Source organism: Furipterus horrens, unplaced genomic scaffold, assembly GCF_987537825.1.
Source record: "Furipterus horrens unplaced genomic scaffold, mFurHor1.1.pri manual_scaffold_6, whole genome shotgun sequence".
NCBI classification, from domain to species: Eukaryota; Metazoa; Chordata; class Mammalia; order Chiroptera; family Furipteridae; genus Furipterus; species Furipterus horrens.
The window spans coordinates 37,145,858-37,163,322 of NW_028327176.1; the positions used below are offsets into that span (position 1 = coordinate 37,145,858).

Sequence of the window (17,465 nt, forward strand, 5' to 3'; positions counted from 1 at the left end):
TTTTCTCTTTCTACATACAAATTATATCTGTGCTACTTTCTAGATTCTTGTGCATTAGAAATCAAAATGATCTCTATTCTAGACTGCCAATACATATAATAACTCTATTTTTTGGTTATAGAATCCTGCCTTCTATTAGAAAGGGCATCAGTAAACTGGGCATTCTGCAGCACCTTTTTCTGAATGAGAAAATATGACAGCTCTTTACTTCTTTTATTCACTCAAAAGCTTCAATAAAGTTAACAGAAACAAAAAGTTAAATCTGGACTCCTGAGTTTAAGAAAGAGGTTTCAAATTGATGGCCAGTAGATCAAGTTTGGTCTGTAAGTGTGTTTTATTTGGCCTACACAGTACTCTGAAAATCAAGACTGCTCACATCATATATACATTTCCAGCTTCTGATAGGGTAATTCTTAGTCTGTAATCCTAAATGACAACAATTGGCTGGAATTTACTACAATGTCCTTTCAAAAACTCCCCAAATCCCCCTATGCCTGATTGTGAAACATCTCACTCATTTACAGTAGTACCGGGCCTCTATAGGTACTTGAAAGTGACCTTTTGTTTGAAGTCTAAGAAAAAAACATCAAGGAGAGATTGACACAGATTCCCACAACGTGGACAGTACTTGCAGATAACTAACAATAAAAAAGGAAACAAAAGGAAATAGCTACATAAATTATAGTATCTTTACTATGTATCTCAGAGAAGGAAAACTCTGACTCCAAAAAACCTCCGCTGCCTTGCGGCATACCTCTTCAGGGGAAAGGCTAAGGGAGTAAACCCCGACAGAAAATCCGGAGCCAGAGTCCCTAAGGCGGTTTGACGTTGTAGTCAACACCGGCAACTCCTGCGGCGCACCTGAACCCAAGCTGTATCGACTCCGTCTTTCCCTTGGACCCTTCAGCTGCGAAGAGAGGGGGGGTCTGCTGCATGGGCAACAGCAGACCCTCCATATTACCCTGCCCAGGCTCTGTAGCTTCAGTGTCATCACAAGATGTCGATTCGACACGGGAGGAGACAGATACCATGTCACTCCGGAGTCGGACTGCACAGCCATTCTCGGCGGTGCAGATAGACTCTGAAGAAGCTACACCATCGTCTCTTGAGACGGACGGCTGCCGACGACTATGTATCTATTTTTTATTCAAGAACACAAATTATAACTATTAGCAAATTGACAACTTTATATGTTCAAAAAATGCTACACTGGTTTACCTTTGTTAAAATGCTGTTTTTCCCAAAAAGCAATGGAGGAAATTTATGATCTTGCCACGAAATGGAAAAGTGTTTTAAAAAAACCAATGATGCCCATACTCTGATTTTTAACTCATGTTTTAGCAATCTAACAGAGTAAAGTCAACTAAAAAGTGACATTTTCATATGTTAAGGTTAAAAAAGTGACCAAATATAGATGGTTATTTCTTAATTAATCCAGAATTTAGAAAAATTCCTAAATGTTAAAAAAAAATTTATTATTTCAATTTCTATTTCAGAAAATTTCCAAACCTTTTCAAATGAATGAAATTAATAGAAATTCATTTTCATAAATGCTTGACAACAATAATTAAACAAAAATGTCACTAGCACAGTTAAATCTTTCAGACTCTGGAAGGAACAGTTTCCTCTCTTCCATTGGTGTGATGGAAAGAACACCTAATTTGAAGGCAGAGAAACTTAGTTCATCATGACCCTGGCAACGTGATCTTCGGCATGTTACTTTACTTTATGAACTGCCTTTTCTTCACCTATAAAAATAGGGATAATATATATTTCACAAAATTGTTGGGAGGATTTAATAGGAATATTAAAATAGCTAACAGTGTCTGGAGTGTTCTCATCATACATGGGAGGCAAAGAGGTACTCCCTATAAAAATGAAAAACGCCATGGGGAATAAATAAGTGCAGTACTGTGGACTTTTTAGGGCAGTGAAACTATTGTGTCTGATGCTATACTGGTGGACACATGTCATTATAAATGTATCCAAACCCAGAGAATGCACAGCAAGAGTGAACCCTAATGTTAACTATGGACTTGGCCGATAATGCTGTGTCACTGTAGGTTCATCAGTTGTAACAAGTGTACCACTCTGGTGGGGGATGCTGAAAATGGGGGATGCTGTGTGTATGTGAGGCAGCAGGTATATGGAAATCTCTATACCTTCTACTCAACATTTCTGTGAACCTAAAACTGCTCAAAAAGTATTTTTTAAAAACCTGTGGGTTTAGAAAAATATGACTAACGTTGGCTACTTCTAACCCAATGCAGAATTTCTATTATTATAGCTTTTTCATTATAGCTGTCAGAGGAGAATAATGTTACAAATCAAACATTAATGCACAGCTGACCCTGAAAAGTAGAGCTACTAGTATGACCTAATATTCAGCCATCAATATACAACCTAAAAAAAAAGCAGGAATACACACATATGTTTAGGTATAAGACATGTACATGGAATGTGATTAGCTCCATTGATAACTTAAATGTCCATATACGGTAGAATTGTGGTATACTTAAACAATGAAGTGAAAAACAGTGATGAGAATGAACAACAACAGACAACATGGAAGAATCTCACAAAGTAATAAAAAGCAAAAGAACCAATCGCACAAAAATAAATACATTACAATTTCATTTATATAAAATTCAAAATCAGGCAAAACTTATCTATGGGATGAGAAGTCAGGAGAGTGGCTATCTTTGGGAGGGGGTAAGAGTAACTGGAAAGGGGCTTCTAGGATCCCAGGAGTGTCCTGTTTCCTCACCTGGGAGTTGGTTACACAAATGTACAGCCACACCTCAGCACTCTTTGGCCTCAGGCCTGCCTCATCATACCTGGTACTTAACACATTTTGATGAGAAAAATGTTTCAGCACTCCAGTGTTTGCTCAGAACTCATCAAATTTGCTGGAATTTGTATGAGTCATGACACTACCCCACAAGAGAAAAGGCTTCATCACTCAGTACCTGTAGATTTCATCAGTTGTCATGGGTTCCAGAACAAATTAATGGTGAGTACTGAGGTACCACTATACACTTTGTGAAAAATGACTGAGCCCTAGACAGTTATAATCTCTGTATTTTTCAGAATGTATTACGTATATGTATGCTTACACACCAATAAAATTTATAAAAAATAAAGCAAGAGTAAAATTAATTCACAAGATTGGCATTAAATATCCAAGTTACCAGGTCCAGCCTAGGTATTTATTCATTCAACTACTTATTGAAATTTACTTTGTACCAGTACTGTGCTTGACTTGGGGAACATAATGGCAACTGTTATGGGTTGAGTTGTGTCCTCCCAATAGCCAAATGTTGCAACCCTAAACCCCGGTAACTGAAAATGTTACCTTATTTGGAGATAGGGTCTTTACAGAGTAATCAAGTTAAAATGACATCATTAAGATGGGCCTTAATCCCATATGACTGGTACTTATAAGATGTAATTTGGACATAGACATGCACAGAGGGGAGATGACAAAGAGACACAGAGATGACAGCAACCTATAAGCCAAGGAGACAGGCAGAGGCTTAGAACTGCTTCTTCCTCTACAGTCCTCAAAAGTAACCAACTCCGCCAAAGCCTTGATTGCAGACTCTGAGCCTCTGAGATAATAACACAAGGCAGCGATTTCCAACCAGAGTGCCACAAAAATTTTCTAAACATACAATACTTGACTATTTTAGTCAGGGGTATTGACCACTTTTTAACCCTTAGATTGTCATATAAAAAATGACAACAGCCAACACAATAATAGATGTTTGATGTGAATAAATCAAAATTACACCTATTTTTTGTCATATCGGCAAAAAATATATTTTTTGGTGTGCGGCAGAATTTTGGTAATTAGTTTATGTGTGCCATGAGATGAAAAAGGTTGAAAATCACTGCCATAAGAAAGCGATCAGACAAATCTAAATTTCTGATGGTTAAGCCACTCAAGTTTCTGGTACTTTGTTTCAGTAACCCAAGAAAATACAGTAACTCTCCCCCATTTCCCACACCCTCAAAAGGCGCATTGAGCTTGCCTTCAATAAAAACAATTGTCCCTGACTACAACCATGATAAGGGCAATAAAGGACAGCCTATGAAAGGAAAAACTGGCCTAATTAAGGAAGTCATCAAAGGCTTAAGGAAATTTAAACTAAGCTAAGAACTGAAGTAAAAGAAATTATTAATTAGGTAAAAAGAAAGAGGCAACCCCTCAGGTAGAAGAAACATCATATTTTAAAGCCCTTTAGAAGAGGAACAGACAGAAGGCCAGTGTCTGGTTCGAAGGGAAGTGAGGAGTATGGCAGGAGATAAGTCTGTAGAAGCATCTAGAATCTCGATTATGCAGGGCTTTTAAAAAGCATGTTAAAGATTTGAGGATTCATCTCGAAAAGCAATGAGATAAGACAATCAAACATTTGATAGTGCGAAGTACTCAGTGTCACCTATGGCTATCCATGACAAAATAGTTGAATCTAAATTGTCAAGTCTTTAGAGCTAACTTCCATTTATAGGAAATATGGGAAATAGAAGAACAAGTTAAATACACCATAAGGAAACAATCAGACAAATCTAGAATGTGGAATATTCCCTATAACAACCAAGCCAGGCCAACCAGTCAAGAGGGAAAAAAAAAGAAAGGAAAGGAGGCATACTCTAGACTCAGAGACAGTGACAAAATAGAACACACGGACCTTGTTTAGATCCTAATTGGAACAACTCAACTGGAGAAAGGCATTTTTAAGCAATTAGTGGAATCTGAATATGAACTGGATATTACATGATACTAAACAATTATCGTTAGTTACTTTTTGAAATATGCTGTTTCATACTCAAGTTGTAACCTTGACAGGATAGACCGTATACAAAACAGGTATTCAGTGTGTGCTGTTAATGCTGATGTTGATTTTGGTATTTAAAAGTTAGGCAGAAGTTCAAAAAGCACTGGGAAATCATATGTACTTCCATGGAATTACTGAACTTTTGAGTTGTAAAAGGCTCTTGTTAACCCCTGTTTAGGTGCAGCTTATAGGGAAGTGCTTACCACTCCCAGCTCTCTGTGGCTCACAACTCTTTTTCCTTCCCCCACTTGACTTCACATTCTTGCTCTTTCTCTCAACTCTACCTCCAGGCACTCTAATTTATAACCACCTGACAAGTTTCACTCTCCTTGGGAAAACTGCCGAAGGTAAGGCTAGCAGAGAAGGAATAATAATGAGTGAGGGAAAACATTTAAAACCAAAAGCAAAATTAACAGCTGCTATTAGAATTAGCAGCTACTATTTCAAACTTGGAGAGAAAATATGGGTCAAATTTGACCCATATTTTCTCTCCATGATATCTTGATGTTGTGTAAAAAGTTGCTGATAAGAATGCTGATGCCAAAATGATTTTTTTCCATTTAACTGAATTGAAATTTTTTTTGCCTGGCTAAGTAAGAGATATTTTTTCTTATCTTGAAAGTCCAATAGTTTTATTAAGGTATATGTCTTAGTGCTGTTTCATAAGATCATTTTCTTCTATTTCAGACAATTTAAAAAATTATGGTAGTTTTAAATGTTTGCTTTGTTCCAAAGCTTGTTTTTCTTCAGGAGCTCCATTCAACTTTCCCTGTATTAGATCCTCTGCATATATGTATGCTGTATATTTTTGCCTATTAACTCCTCTGAAATCCTTTTTATCATATTTTTTCACTTTTTGACTTTGTATCGTTTATGGCCCTTACCATGTTTTTCACAAGGTCTGTTCACTTTTGTGTTTTCTGTACTTTAGTCTTTAATTTTGGCATACTTTTTCTTTTCTAATTTTTCTTCTGAAATCTATTGACTTTTTATTTCATATTCACTAGTTCTTTACTTCTTTTATCCATATCTGAGCCTTCCTATTTCTGATTTGTACTGTTTTCCCTAAAACATATTATTTTCTAAATTACTTTAAACCATTGTGAAATATTACATTATGGTTGTTATTGATCTTAGAACAATCACTATTTTTTGATCTTAAGATAATTCTATGATTCTGGCAAGCTAATAAAGATGTAGGCTAATTAAAAGTAATCACTTATTTTTTAATTTTTTAAAGTATGTATTATTTAACTTATAAGTAATACATGTTTATTATTTTTAAATGGCTAAAGAAAAAGCATTAAGTATTTCTAATGTCTGCATCTCAGAACCATAACTTTTACTCCCTTTATTTTGCCTTCTACACTTTACTCTGTGAACATATGCATGTGAATTGACACCATATTATATATAAATAAATACCCTGGCTGGTTTGGCTCAGTGGATTGAGCGTCGGCCTGCGAGCTAAGTGTCGCTGGTTCGATCTTCCAGTCAGGGCACATCAGAGAAGGAAAACTCTGATTCCAAAAAACCTCCGCTGCCTTGCAGCATACCTCTTCAGGGGAAAGGCTAAGGGAGTAAACCCCGACAGAAAATCCGGAGCCGGAGTCCCTAAGGCGGTTTGACGTTGTAGTCAACACCGGCAACTCCTGCGGCGCACCTGAAGCCAAGCTGTATTGACTCCGTCTTTCCCTTGGATCCTTCAGCTGCGAAGAGAGGGGGGGTCTGCTGCATGGGCAACAGCAGATCCTCCATATCACCCTGCCCAGGCTCTGTAGCTTCAGCTTCACTGGAGAGGACACTCCAGCGTCAGCGCAAGATGTCGATTCAACACGGGAGGAGACATATACCGTGTCACTCCCGAGTTGGACTGCACAGCCATTCTCGGCGGTGCAGATAGACTCTTAAGAAGCTACACCATCGTCTCTCGAGACGGACGGCTGCCGACGATTTCAAACTTCCCAGTTTTACGTATCTGCTTCATCCTCTAGGCTTTCAAGGACACATTTCCCCCTCTAAGTTCTGTCAATAGACACATAATAGCTTTCTATCAATCATACAAGTTTCAAAGAAGAAAAAGGTTTTAAGCCAGTGGTACATAAAGAATCAATGCCACTGAAATAATCTTTCTTTTCCTTCTTTTTTCCATCCTTCATCTTTTTTCAAAAATCACAGCTAATAAGAAGGCCAAAAATAAAAATATTACTAGTTATTATAAGCCCTGTAGTAATACAGTGCTTTAAAAATTATGTTACTTTAAAAAATATTATATTTTAGAAAACTGAATTATAATTATCTACTACTGTGTTCAGCAATCTATGGAAAAACTGAGAATTCAGCTAGTATTCTCATGAATTTATAAGATAATCCAAGCACCCCTAATATTAGCACAGACAGATGGTTTAATATAGGCAATAAGGTATGTCAATATATAGATATGCAGGATTCAGTAAGTATAAACAAGTAGAGGAATATGTGTTTAGGGGACCTATTACATAAAAATAACAGTTATCTTCTACTACGTCCCTCCATTATGTTATATACTTATGTTATACATACATATCATTACTCCTCACAACAAACCTTTAGGTGGTATTACTGCCCATATTTACAAAGAGTAAAAGACAGGACCAGAACTTGTACACAAGACTCTCTGATTCCAAGTTAATATTTTTTTCACTATAAAATAAAAAATATACAATTTAAATTTAGGAGAGGAAAACTTACGTTCTTTACTCTTAGTCTCACTTTTACCATGTTTCGTGATCAAGGCCAACATTCAGCTGGTGTGCTCTGGTGTGGCATCAGGGCTGAAAGCTGTTCTGATTAGTTGGGTATCTGTTCTGTTTCATTGGTGCCCATGGCATAGTGACATTAAATACTTTGAATATCCCACCTGCCCGTGACACGGAAGTCTTGAGTTTTTAACTAAATGATTATTCATACAGCTGAAATCATCCAAAAGCACTTTTTATGACATATTTTCCGAGCCTACAGGTACCCCAGGTCCACTTCTATGCAAAATTTGTCCAGTCCTCTCTCTAGGTAAGAACCTGCTAAGATCCCCAATTTTTATAGAAGTCTAACATTTGCCATTTATATATATATATACTTTAAGTCGGTAGTACAAAATTACTATACTCTGTTTTCGCCAGTGAGTGCAACGTTGAAATGACATCTTGTCTTTCTTGCTAAAAGTCAGGTTTGTGGCATTTGATATTCGGGAATTCAGTCTAACAGACAGGATATGATCACAGCTTCCTCAGTTCTTGCTATCAAATTAGATTACCAGAAAGGAGCATATCTACACATTAGCTTACGTCCTTAGATACCTAAACTAAGTTTTATACAAAATTACATTCTTGGATTTTATCAAGATTCAATACAAGAAATGACCATATGGAAAAAAGTAAAATAATATAAATATTTCAAAAACAAATCAAAATGTTACCATAACAAAAGAATCCTGATTTATTTCTGAGAGCTTCATATTCCAGATTTATTTATAAGTTAGTTATTCAACAATCAGTTTGTGCAACCAACATACATAAAATGTAGAGGCTCCCTCAAGTGGTTAAGAGACAGAACTACCAAAAAACATGCTGCATTAAGTTGACTGTATCATCCTCTTCAGAAATTTCTGTAACTCCAGCCTGAGATCGAAGAACAGATATGATGTCATCAAATAATCTGTCAAAGCCATTCTGTAAACATATACTTGCCACTTCTTGCCACCTTTCCAGGCAGCAAAATGGATCGTTTATCATAAGATGTTCTATCACATCTAAGGAAAAAAATATAATATTATAGTATGGCATTTATTCTTATCCTATAATTCACACTTGGCAACAATTCAAAAAAGAAAGAGATATGTTTTCAGCTCAGTTACTATTAAACCTGATTCCTGTACCTGAGTCCTATAAGTGTAATGCGGAGTGCTTAGCCCACCTCATGGTAATTCCTTCTCCACCTTTTTCATTAACCTTTTCAGTCCTCAATTCAGCCCTCTACCATTTCTCACATTTCCCACTCCTCCAATCATCTCCTTCTTGCTAAGGTTAGCAGGTGTTGAAGGCTACAAGGAAGGGAGCTCAGAAAGTGAAGAATGTTAGCTCAGCCTTATTCACAGTCTATAAGGCACCAGCAGAAACTGTAAAATAACTGACAGCTTATAGGTCTACTTTTCAGACCACATCGGAGCACCACCCAACCACCTTCACAAGCTACAAAGGGAGATGGTACTGGCCAGGGGTCATAGCCAGTTCCACCAGCTGTTTGTCCTGGGTGAATCCCTCCCATTGACCTGCTGACAGCAAGCAAGACTCATCTACAAGAGGAGGGAGTACTCAGCCCACATGGAGGGTGCATCTTGAGTACCCAGCTGGAGAGATAGGGGAGGCTGTGCCACTGGACCCTACATTAAGCCACACCACCAAGACACAGAGTCAAAGAAGCTCTGTCTATTACATAGAAACAAACACAAGAAGGTTACCAAAATGAGGAGACAAAGAAATGTGGCCCAAATTAAAGAACAGAACAAAACTCCGGAAAAAGAACTAAATGGTGATAAGCAATCTATCAGATACAGAGATCAAAACACTGGTTATGAGGATACTCAAGGAACTCAGTGGATACTTCAATAGCATAAGAAAGACCCCGGCAAAAATTAAAGATATAATAATTGAAATAAAGCACAATTTTCAGTGAATCAAAAACAGAATGGATGAAGCCAAGAGTCAAATCAATGATTTGGAACATAGGAGGAAAAAGACATCCAATCAGTATAGCAAAAAGAAAAAAGAATCCAAAAAATCAAGGATAGTGTAAGGAGCATTTGGAACAACTTCAAACATTCCAACATTTGCATCATACGGGTGCCAGAAGGAGAAGAGAAAGAACAAGAAATTGGAAACATATTTGAAAAAATAATGAAAGAAAATGTCCCTAATTTGGTGAAGTAAATAGACATATTTACTTCAGGAAGCACAGAGTCCCAAACAAGATGGATATGAAGAGGACCACACTAAGACATATCATAATTAAAATGCCAAAGGTTAAAGACAAAGGGAAGATCTTAAAAGCAGCAAGAGAAAAGCAAATAATTACCTACAAAGGAGTTTCCATAAGACTGTCAGCTGATTCTCAAGAGAAACTTTGCAGGCTAGAGGGGATTGGCAAGAAATGTTCAAAGTGATGAAAAGCAAGGACTTACAGCCAAGATTACTCTATCCAGCAAGCTATCATTTAGAATTGAAGGGCAGGTAAAATGCTTTCCAGACAAGGTAAAGCTAAAGGAGTTCATCATTACCAAACTGTTATTATATGAAATATTGAAGGCGCTTAAGAAAAAGAAGATCAAAACTATGGACATTAAAATGGCAATAAATACATAACTATCAACAATCGAGTCTAAAAAACAAATTAAGCAAACAAGCAGAACAAAAAACAGGATCATAGATATGGAGAACACTGTGATGGTGGCCAGTGGGGAGGGGTATCTGGGGGGATGCGGGGACAGATGAAGGGATTAAGAAGTACAAATTGGTAGGTACAGAATAGACAGGGGAATGTTAAGAGCAAGTGCAGAAAATGGAATTGCCAAAGAATTTATATGCATGACCCATGGACATGAACAAAGGAGGGAGGATTGCCAGAGGGAGTGGGGGATGCTTGGTAGAGGGTGTGAAAAGGGAAAAATTTGGGACAACTGTAATAGCATAATCAATTTTAAAAAAAGAAAATAAAATATCCAGATCCTCTCAAAAAAGAAAAAATTGAATTAACTCAAACATAATAATCTTAAACCTTTCCCTAAATAACCCACTGCTATTTCTTCCATAATATTTTAACCTATTATACTTACCTTTCCCACCTTTATTTATTTCTTGAAGTAGTTTAATGGCAACTTTTTTCATATCAACAGAGAACAGATGAAGTATAACAAGACCAAAAGATAACAATGGTGGTTTTCCATTCCATTCTTTAATGAGACACCAAATTAATTCATGGCGGGGACAGAGCTTTATAAGCTGTATCAGGTCATCTGAAAGCAAAAATGAAAAACTGTCTCAGCATCCTAATATGATACTAGAAACTGAAGCCAGCTAATGTTTATACCTGCTAATCAACACTTCTTTTTCCCAATCCTTCCAAAGCCCTCAATGGATTGTACTTGTCTCCAAAAAAACAAAGAAACAAAAATCATACTCAGCATAGCAAAAAACAAAGAAAAACTACATATTACAGAGTACAAGGAAAAAAATTTATCCTACAACTACCATGAAAAGAAATGTGGTATAATAAAAAGGACTTAATTGTCAATCAGGAAATTGGAATTCTCATCAGTGCTCTATCAGTCAATCTTTTGGATCTCAGTTTCTGTATCTTAAAAGTGCTTGATTTAGTATCTCTAATTTCTAAGGTTCCACCTGATACTATGTTATATTTGACTATATCTTGTTGCTCATATTTGGGCCAACTTCTAGTGAATAGAACATCTTTCTTTCTGTGCCTTGTACAGAAAAGGAGTGTAATTTAAAAAAAAAATCAAATATTTAGAAACTCAAAAATGAAGACTTTAAGAAGCCATTGGCTAGTTCAAGTAACTAGAGGTTGAGCCCCATGAAGTTGCCTATATTTGAACATGTTTTACTCCATAAAAAGCCATTGCATATGGTTTAAAATCTATTGGTTGATGATGAAGGTCATCTAAACCTACAATCATGATGTATATTCATAAAATATAAACTTTGTGTTAACTTCCTACATTTTTTAAATTAAGAATATTCTTCTGGACCACAACAAAGGTAATTTTCAGAATAATTTCTGAAAGCCTTTCAAGAACTATCATAAACATAATTTGCACTCTGAAAGGCAATACAAAGTAATCTCATGTTTATTAAATACATACTTATTATACTGGGAACTTATACATATTAAATCACTGAATTTAATATTCAGTATAAGTGAGATATTATTTTCACATACAAGTGAGGAAACTGGCTTAGTGAAGTTAATTTTCCCAGATTATACATATGGTATAAAGTGGAATAGTTCATCTGATCCTCAGAGTCTATGACCTTCCAACCTATAGTGCTGCTCCTCCAAAACAATAAATATGTGTATGTGCATTGAATGTGTATATGTATATATATACATACATGCACACACACAGGAAGAAAAAGACAGAGAGAGACAGAAATAGTAAAAGAGGAACAAGGAATAGCAAAATATAATTCTATATCAATGAGGCGGAACAATTAAAAAATTCCCTAGGGAAGAGATAGAAATGTATCATTTGGGTCACTCAAACTATCCTCCACTAAGGTGAAGCTATTTTTATAGCATTCCCCAGCCTCCAACATTTCCTTTCTCACCCATCTCTCTCCTTTTTGTTCAATCAGGTATTCAAATCCCCTTTTCCAGGAATTGATTAATTAACCAATATGGTCTTTGACTAATCAGAAAGGACACAAATTCAAATCCTATGACCTTCCACTCACTCCTTATGACACTTCAGAATCTATTTCCTTATTCCTTGGTTTAACATTTTGTTAATCATTATTTATCTCATGAATGTTCTGTTTTAATATGATTATAGAGACCTATATACCAAGTATGGTATTTGTTTAACTCACGAATACCTAGAACAGTGGTTTTCAAAATATGGTCTAGAGGTGAGCATGGCCAAGTGGATTGAGCGCCTGCCTGGGATACAAAATATGGTCTAGAGTGTATGAAGTCAAAACTATTTTCATGAAAATACTAACTTGTTACTTGCCTTTTTTGATTGTCATTCTCTCACAAGTATACAGTGGTGTTTTCCAAAGGATACAAGTCATGTTATATTACAGCAAACTGAATATGGGAAGCCAGAAATCTTCTAGTAAGCCAGACAGTAGAGATTTGCAAGAATATAAAACAATGCCACCCTTTTCATGAAACTATTTAGTGTTGGAAAGTCATTTTCATAAAAAGATTTCGTTTACGATAACATGTAAATGTTTATTGCTGTTATTTTTAATGTATAAGTTAATATTTTAAAATTTTGTTTTAATTTCTAATAGGATAAATATCAATAAATATAACCAAAATAAAAGCTCTTTGGGTTCTCCAATACTTTTTAAACGTGTAAAGGGGCCCTGAGACCAGAAAGATTGAGAGCCTCATCTCAGATCTAGAATAACCCAGTTTCCAGAAAGATAAATTTATTCATTTAATGATAAGGGAAAGCTGAACAAACAAATCATTTCAGGCTTTATTCTAGAACTTAATAGGAGGAAGAAAAAATGATTCTTTACTTCTAAAACAGATACTCTGTTAGATTTATGCTTTTGAAACAAAAGAGTTTTCTAAGATTTTACTGTTTTCTGTTGGTTGGTTTGTTTGTTTTTTAATTTGTAAATGTAGGCCCTGGCCAGGTAGCTCAGCTGGTAAGAGTGTTGTCCCATATCGAGGTTGTAGGTTCAATCCCTGGTCAGGGCACATTAAAAAATCAGCCAATAGATTCTAAGAAGCACCAACAAACAATAGGAATCACAAAAATGGGGAGACAGAGAAACAACCCCCCATCAAAAGGAAAGGTAGAATCCCCAGAAAGAGTGCTAAATGAAATAGAGGGGAGCAAACTATCAGACATGGAATTCAAAACATGGATTATGGAGAAGGTCAATGAGCTCAGCGGAAAGTACAAGGAACTCCAGAAAAACTACAAGGAACTTACTGAGAATTACACCAGCATGAAAAAGGACATAGAAGCTATCAATAAGAGCCAGGAGGAAATGAAGAATACGATCTCTGAATTGAAGAACACAGTAGAAGGAATTAAAAACAGGCTAGAGGAAGCAAAAGATCGGATCAGCGAGCTGGAGGACAATGTAGACAAAAACTCACAGACAGTGCAAAAAAATGAAAAAAGACTGAACAAGACTGAAGAGGCTCTAAGACAGCTTCAGGATAACATGAAACATAATAATATCCGTATCATAGGAATTCCAGAAGGAGAAGAGGAAGAGCAAAGGATAGAAAACCTCTTTGAAAAACTAATGACAGAAAACTTCCCTAACATGAGGAGAGAAAGAGTCACGCAAGTCCAGGAAGCACAGAGGGTCCCAATGAAGATGAACCCCAACAGGCCCACTTCAAGACACATCCTAATTAAAATGGCAACATTCAAAGACAAAGAGAGAATCCTAAAAGCAGCAAGAGAGAAACAACTAATAACATACAAGGGAGCTCCAATAAGACTATCATCAGATTTCTCAGCAGAAACACTACAAGCCAGAAGGGAATGGCAAAAAATATTCCAAGCAATGAAAAACAAAGGCCTACAACCAAGAATACTCTACCCAGCAAGACTCTCATTCAAAATAGAAGGTGAAATAAGAAGTTTCCAAGACAAAAGAAGGCTAAGAGAATACATCTCCACCAAACCAGCATTGCAAGAGATGCTAAAGGGTCTGCTTTAAGAAGATGAAGAAACAGAGAGGAACACGAGTACAAAGGGGGAAAATGACAATGAATAAGTACTGGAAGAAAGAAGGAACTTCTACCATTTGCAACAACATTGATGGAACTAGAGAGAATTATGCTTAGCGAAATAAGCCAGGCAACGAAAGAAAAATACCTTATGCTATCACATGTTACAGGAAACTAATGAACAACACAAACAAATGAGCAAAATTGAACCAGAGGTATGTAAACAAGGAATAAACTAACAGTAACAAAGGGGGAGATGGGAGGGAGAGAAGTGGTAAGAAGGGGAAGAGTCTAGTCAAAGAACATGTATAAATGACCCATGGACATGGACAACTGGGTGGGGACTGAATGTGGGAGAAGGGGAGGCAGGGTGCAGGGAAGCAAGAGGGGGAAAAAAGTGAGACAACTGTAATGGAAAAAAAAAATTTTTTTAATGGGGGAAAAAATAAAAATATAAAGAATGGAAATGCAAGTTCAGTGAATATTAGAAGGACAAGGATTTTCCTTCACACTGTATATTTTTCTCCCTATCTGATCCCTCCGGAGTTTGGCATTCTAGAGAAGTAAGTAATGACATAGGTTTCTTTGCATAAAACTAATAAGACCAGTTGTTAATAGAGGTTTTTTTGTTTTTTTTTTAACTAAAACTTTGACTGGAATGTCATGCCTGAAGGAGACATGCTTGGGCATTGGTTGTTACCAAAAAGCCCTGAGCAACTGGGACTCACTTTCAAAGGTAATAAAAGTCCAATAGATAAAAGGCCTGGTACCTTGGATGGATGCGCAGTCCATGGCAATCTTTCCAGGGAAGGAATGAAGGTTGTTTTCCTGAAAGATGGCTAGATGGGACCTTAGGGCACAATAGAAAACCAGAAGGACTTGGAAAAGACAGGTGTTTACAGGCAAGGCTGAATGCCAGGTATGTGGTTCTGCTTCTGGGCCTTGAAGGGCAGACTGAAGGTCACCCTAAATGTTCCTTGCGTAAGTTCCAGCAAAGCAGAACTAAAGATCATAAGTGATCATTTTCTGCTCTTGTTGTTTTTATGTAAATAAACAGGATAAATTAAAAATGGACTTAATGCAGTCCCTTTAATGACAAGGAGGGTAATCCTAGGGAGAAAAATTGGGATTCAAGGAAAATCACAATGCTCAGTGGTGGACTGTAAAGTAGTGCAGCTAACCATCTTTAAGGTTTCTTTTCATTTAAAAATTGTTTTCATTTGAAAGTTAAACTATGTATGTAGCATTATCAAAGATGTTTAATTTACAGGCAAGAAGAATGTCAAGTGCCTGCAACTGGATGTCTTTCCGATAAGACAGTCCTACAGATTTAGAGACTTGTGTGTGGGTTACGTTACATAAATTAACATGTGTTTTCTGTTTTTAAAGGGCATAGGCCTATGATCTCATTACCTGAGTGATTGTCTGTATGTATAGGCCTCACTTAATCCTGTCTGCATCGCTGCCTCCTGTGAGTCAATGGTTTGGCTGAACTCAGTGGCTGGGTTGGTGAAGAATGGGGTGGTCTGTGGGCTTCACTTTAAAATTGGTTTCTCTTTTCTGTCCTAATGGCTTGGACAGAAAGAGCCCAGAGGTCTGAGAGGGGGGGAAACCTAAAATATTTCCCTCAGTCCAAACTAAGTATAATGGGCAAAAGGGTTTTGGACAGGTGAGATGTACCTGGTATACCTTCCTCTAAAGAAGCCCTTCTTTTCCCTAATGTGGGACATTGAAAAATTAATACCTGTCTTTTGTCATCTAGTGGTTACGGATTGAATGATGTCTTTTAACCCTGTTGCCAAATCTGTTGCCTCCAGAATACAACAAGGATGCCAGCCTGGTAAATCAAGCATGCCATTGTCCGGGGACAGCCAGCTGACCTGGAGTCTGCACGATCCTTCCCCATGTGGGAAGGCCACCCACCCCTCCACACCACCACCTCTTATTAGGGATTTCTGGACCCAAGGGTAGGTAGGACAATGACCATGTCCAGCTTGAAGCAGCTAGAGGAGCTCGAGACCTTCGCCCATTTTCCTTTATAAGATTATAAAGGGTCTTAAGTCTGAGAGGGAGGGATTGTTATTTTTTATTGTTAAATTAATTAATTATTTAATTATTTTTAAAGAAAGAAGAAGAAGAATATATGAAAGGGTGAGGCAGGACAGCTTGTATGTACGACCCATGGGGATGGACTGGGGGGGGGGATTTTGGGGGGCGGTGCTTGGTGGAGGAGAGCAAAGGGGAAAAAATTGGGACTATTGTAACAATATAATCAATAAAATATACTTAAAAAAATCAACCAATAAATGCATACGTAAGTGGAACAACAAATTGATGTTTCTCTCCCTCTCAAATCAATTTTTAAAATTGTAAATGTAAAGCTGATAAGTCTAAATTTGAGAGAGGACATTTTCCTCTGAAACCAGAAAGTATTAGCAAAATATATCTGTTCCCCAAGGCCTTGAAAAGATGATACCTTGGAAAGCTATGGTTGTTTCTCATTAAAAAATAAAATAAGCAAAGTAATTTTTCAAACAGTGGTTCTATCTTTTAAGCTTAATTTTTCTCAGGTTATTATTAATTTCATCTTATAATGTTATGCTAAATAAATTCTGCAGAAGAATATCAAGTTTCTAATTATATAGGAGTTATTACTTCTCAATTATTACTATATATATTTAATTACTTTAGAGTGTAATACACTTCTAGAGAAACATAATAATCATGTTCCAAGAGTAATTAAAAACCTATATTCCATGTCTAAATTCGACTAACTAAAATAATTCTTACCCACAGAAAAATAATAATACAGAAACTGAATCTGTATACTTAGATAATAATAAAATACATAATTTGAAAGTGTATATAGAATGAATATTGAGTAGTTCCTACTGTGCCAGACTGTTCTGTTGTTGTGTACATTTAGGCAAATTACATATATCTCTGGCCTTAGCCTCTCTCATCTATAACATTGGGATTATAATAAAACCTACTCCATAGAGTTAACATAAGGGTTAAGTGAGTTAATGTATGTAAAAAGCTGAACTTATTAGCTATTATAGAAATAGTATCAGGCACGCTGTTTGTTATATTGTGAATGGAGAAATTAGTAACTTTAATAAAAAGATTCTAAGTAGAAGTCAATTT

General features: G+C 36.5%; 1 protein-coding gene across 2 annotated transcripts in view; it reads right to left on the reverse strand.

Annotated features, from left to right (window-relative positions):
* Positions 1-8,315: 8,315 nt before the first annotated feature.
* CLHC1 (clathrin heavy chain linker domain containing 1) overlaps positions 8,316-17,465 on the reverse strand; it is a 38,830-nt gene continuing 29,680 nt past the window's right edge. For both annotated transcript variants that reach the window (XM_090281308.1, XM_090281309.1), the window contains 2 exons: positions 10,705-10,884; positions 8,316-8,625 (listed from right to left, as the gene is read on the reverse strand). In XM_090281308.1, the coding sequence (XP_090137434.1) occupies positions 8,429-8,625; positions 10,705-10,884 (377 nt within the window). In that variant the 3' untranslated portion in view covers positions 8,316-8,428. The remainder of the gene's footprint in view (positions 8,626-10,704; positions 10,885-17,465) is intronic.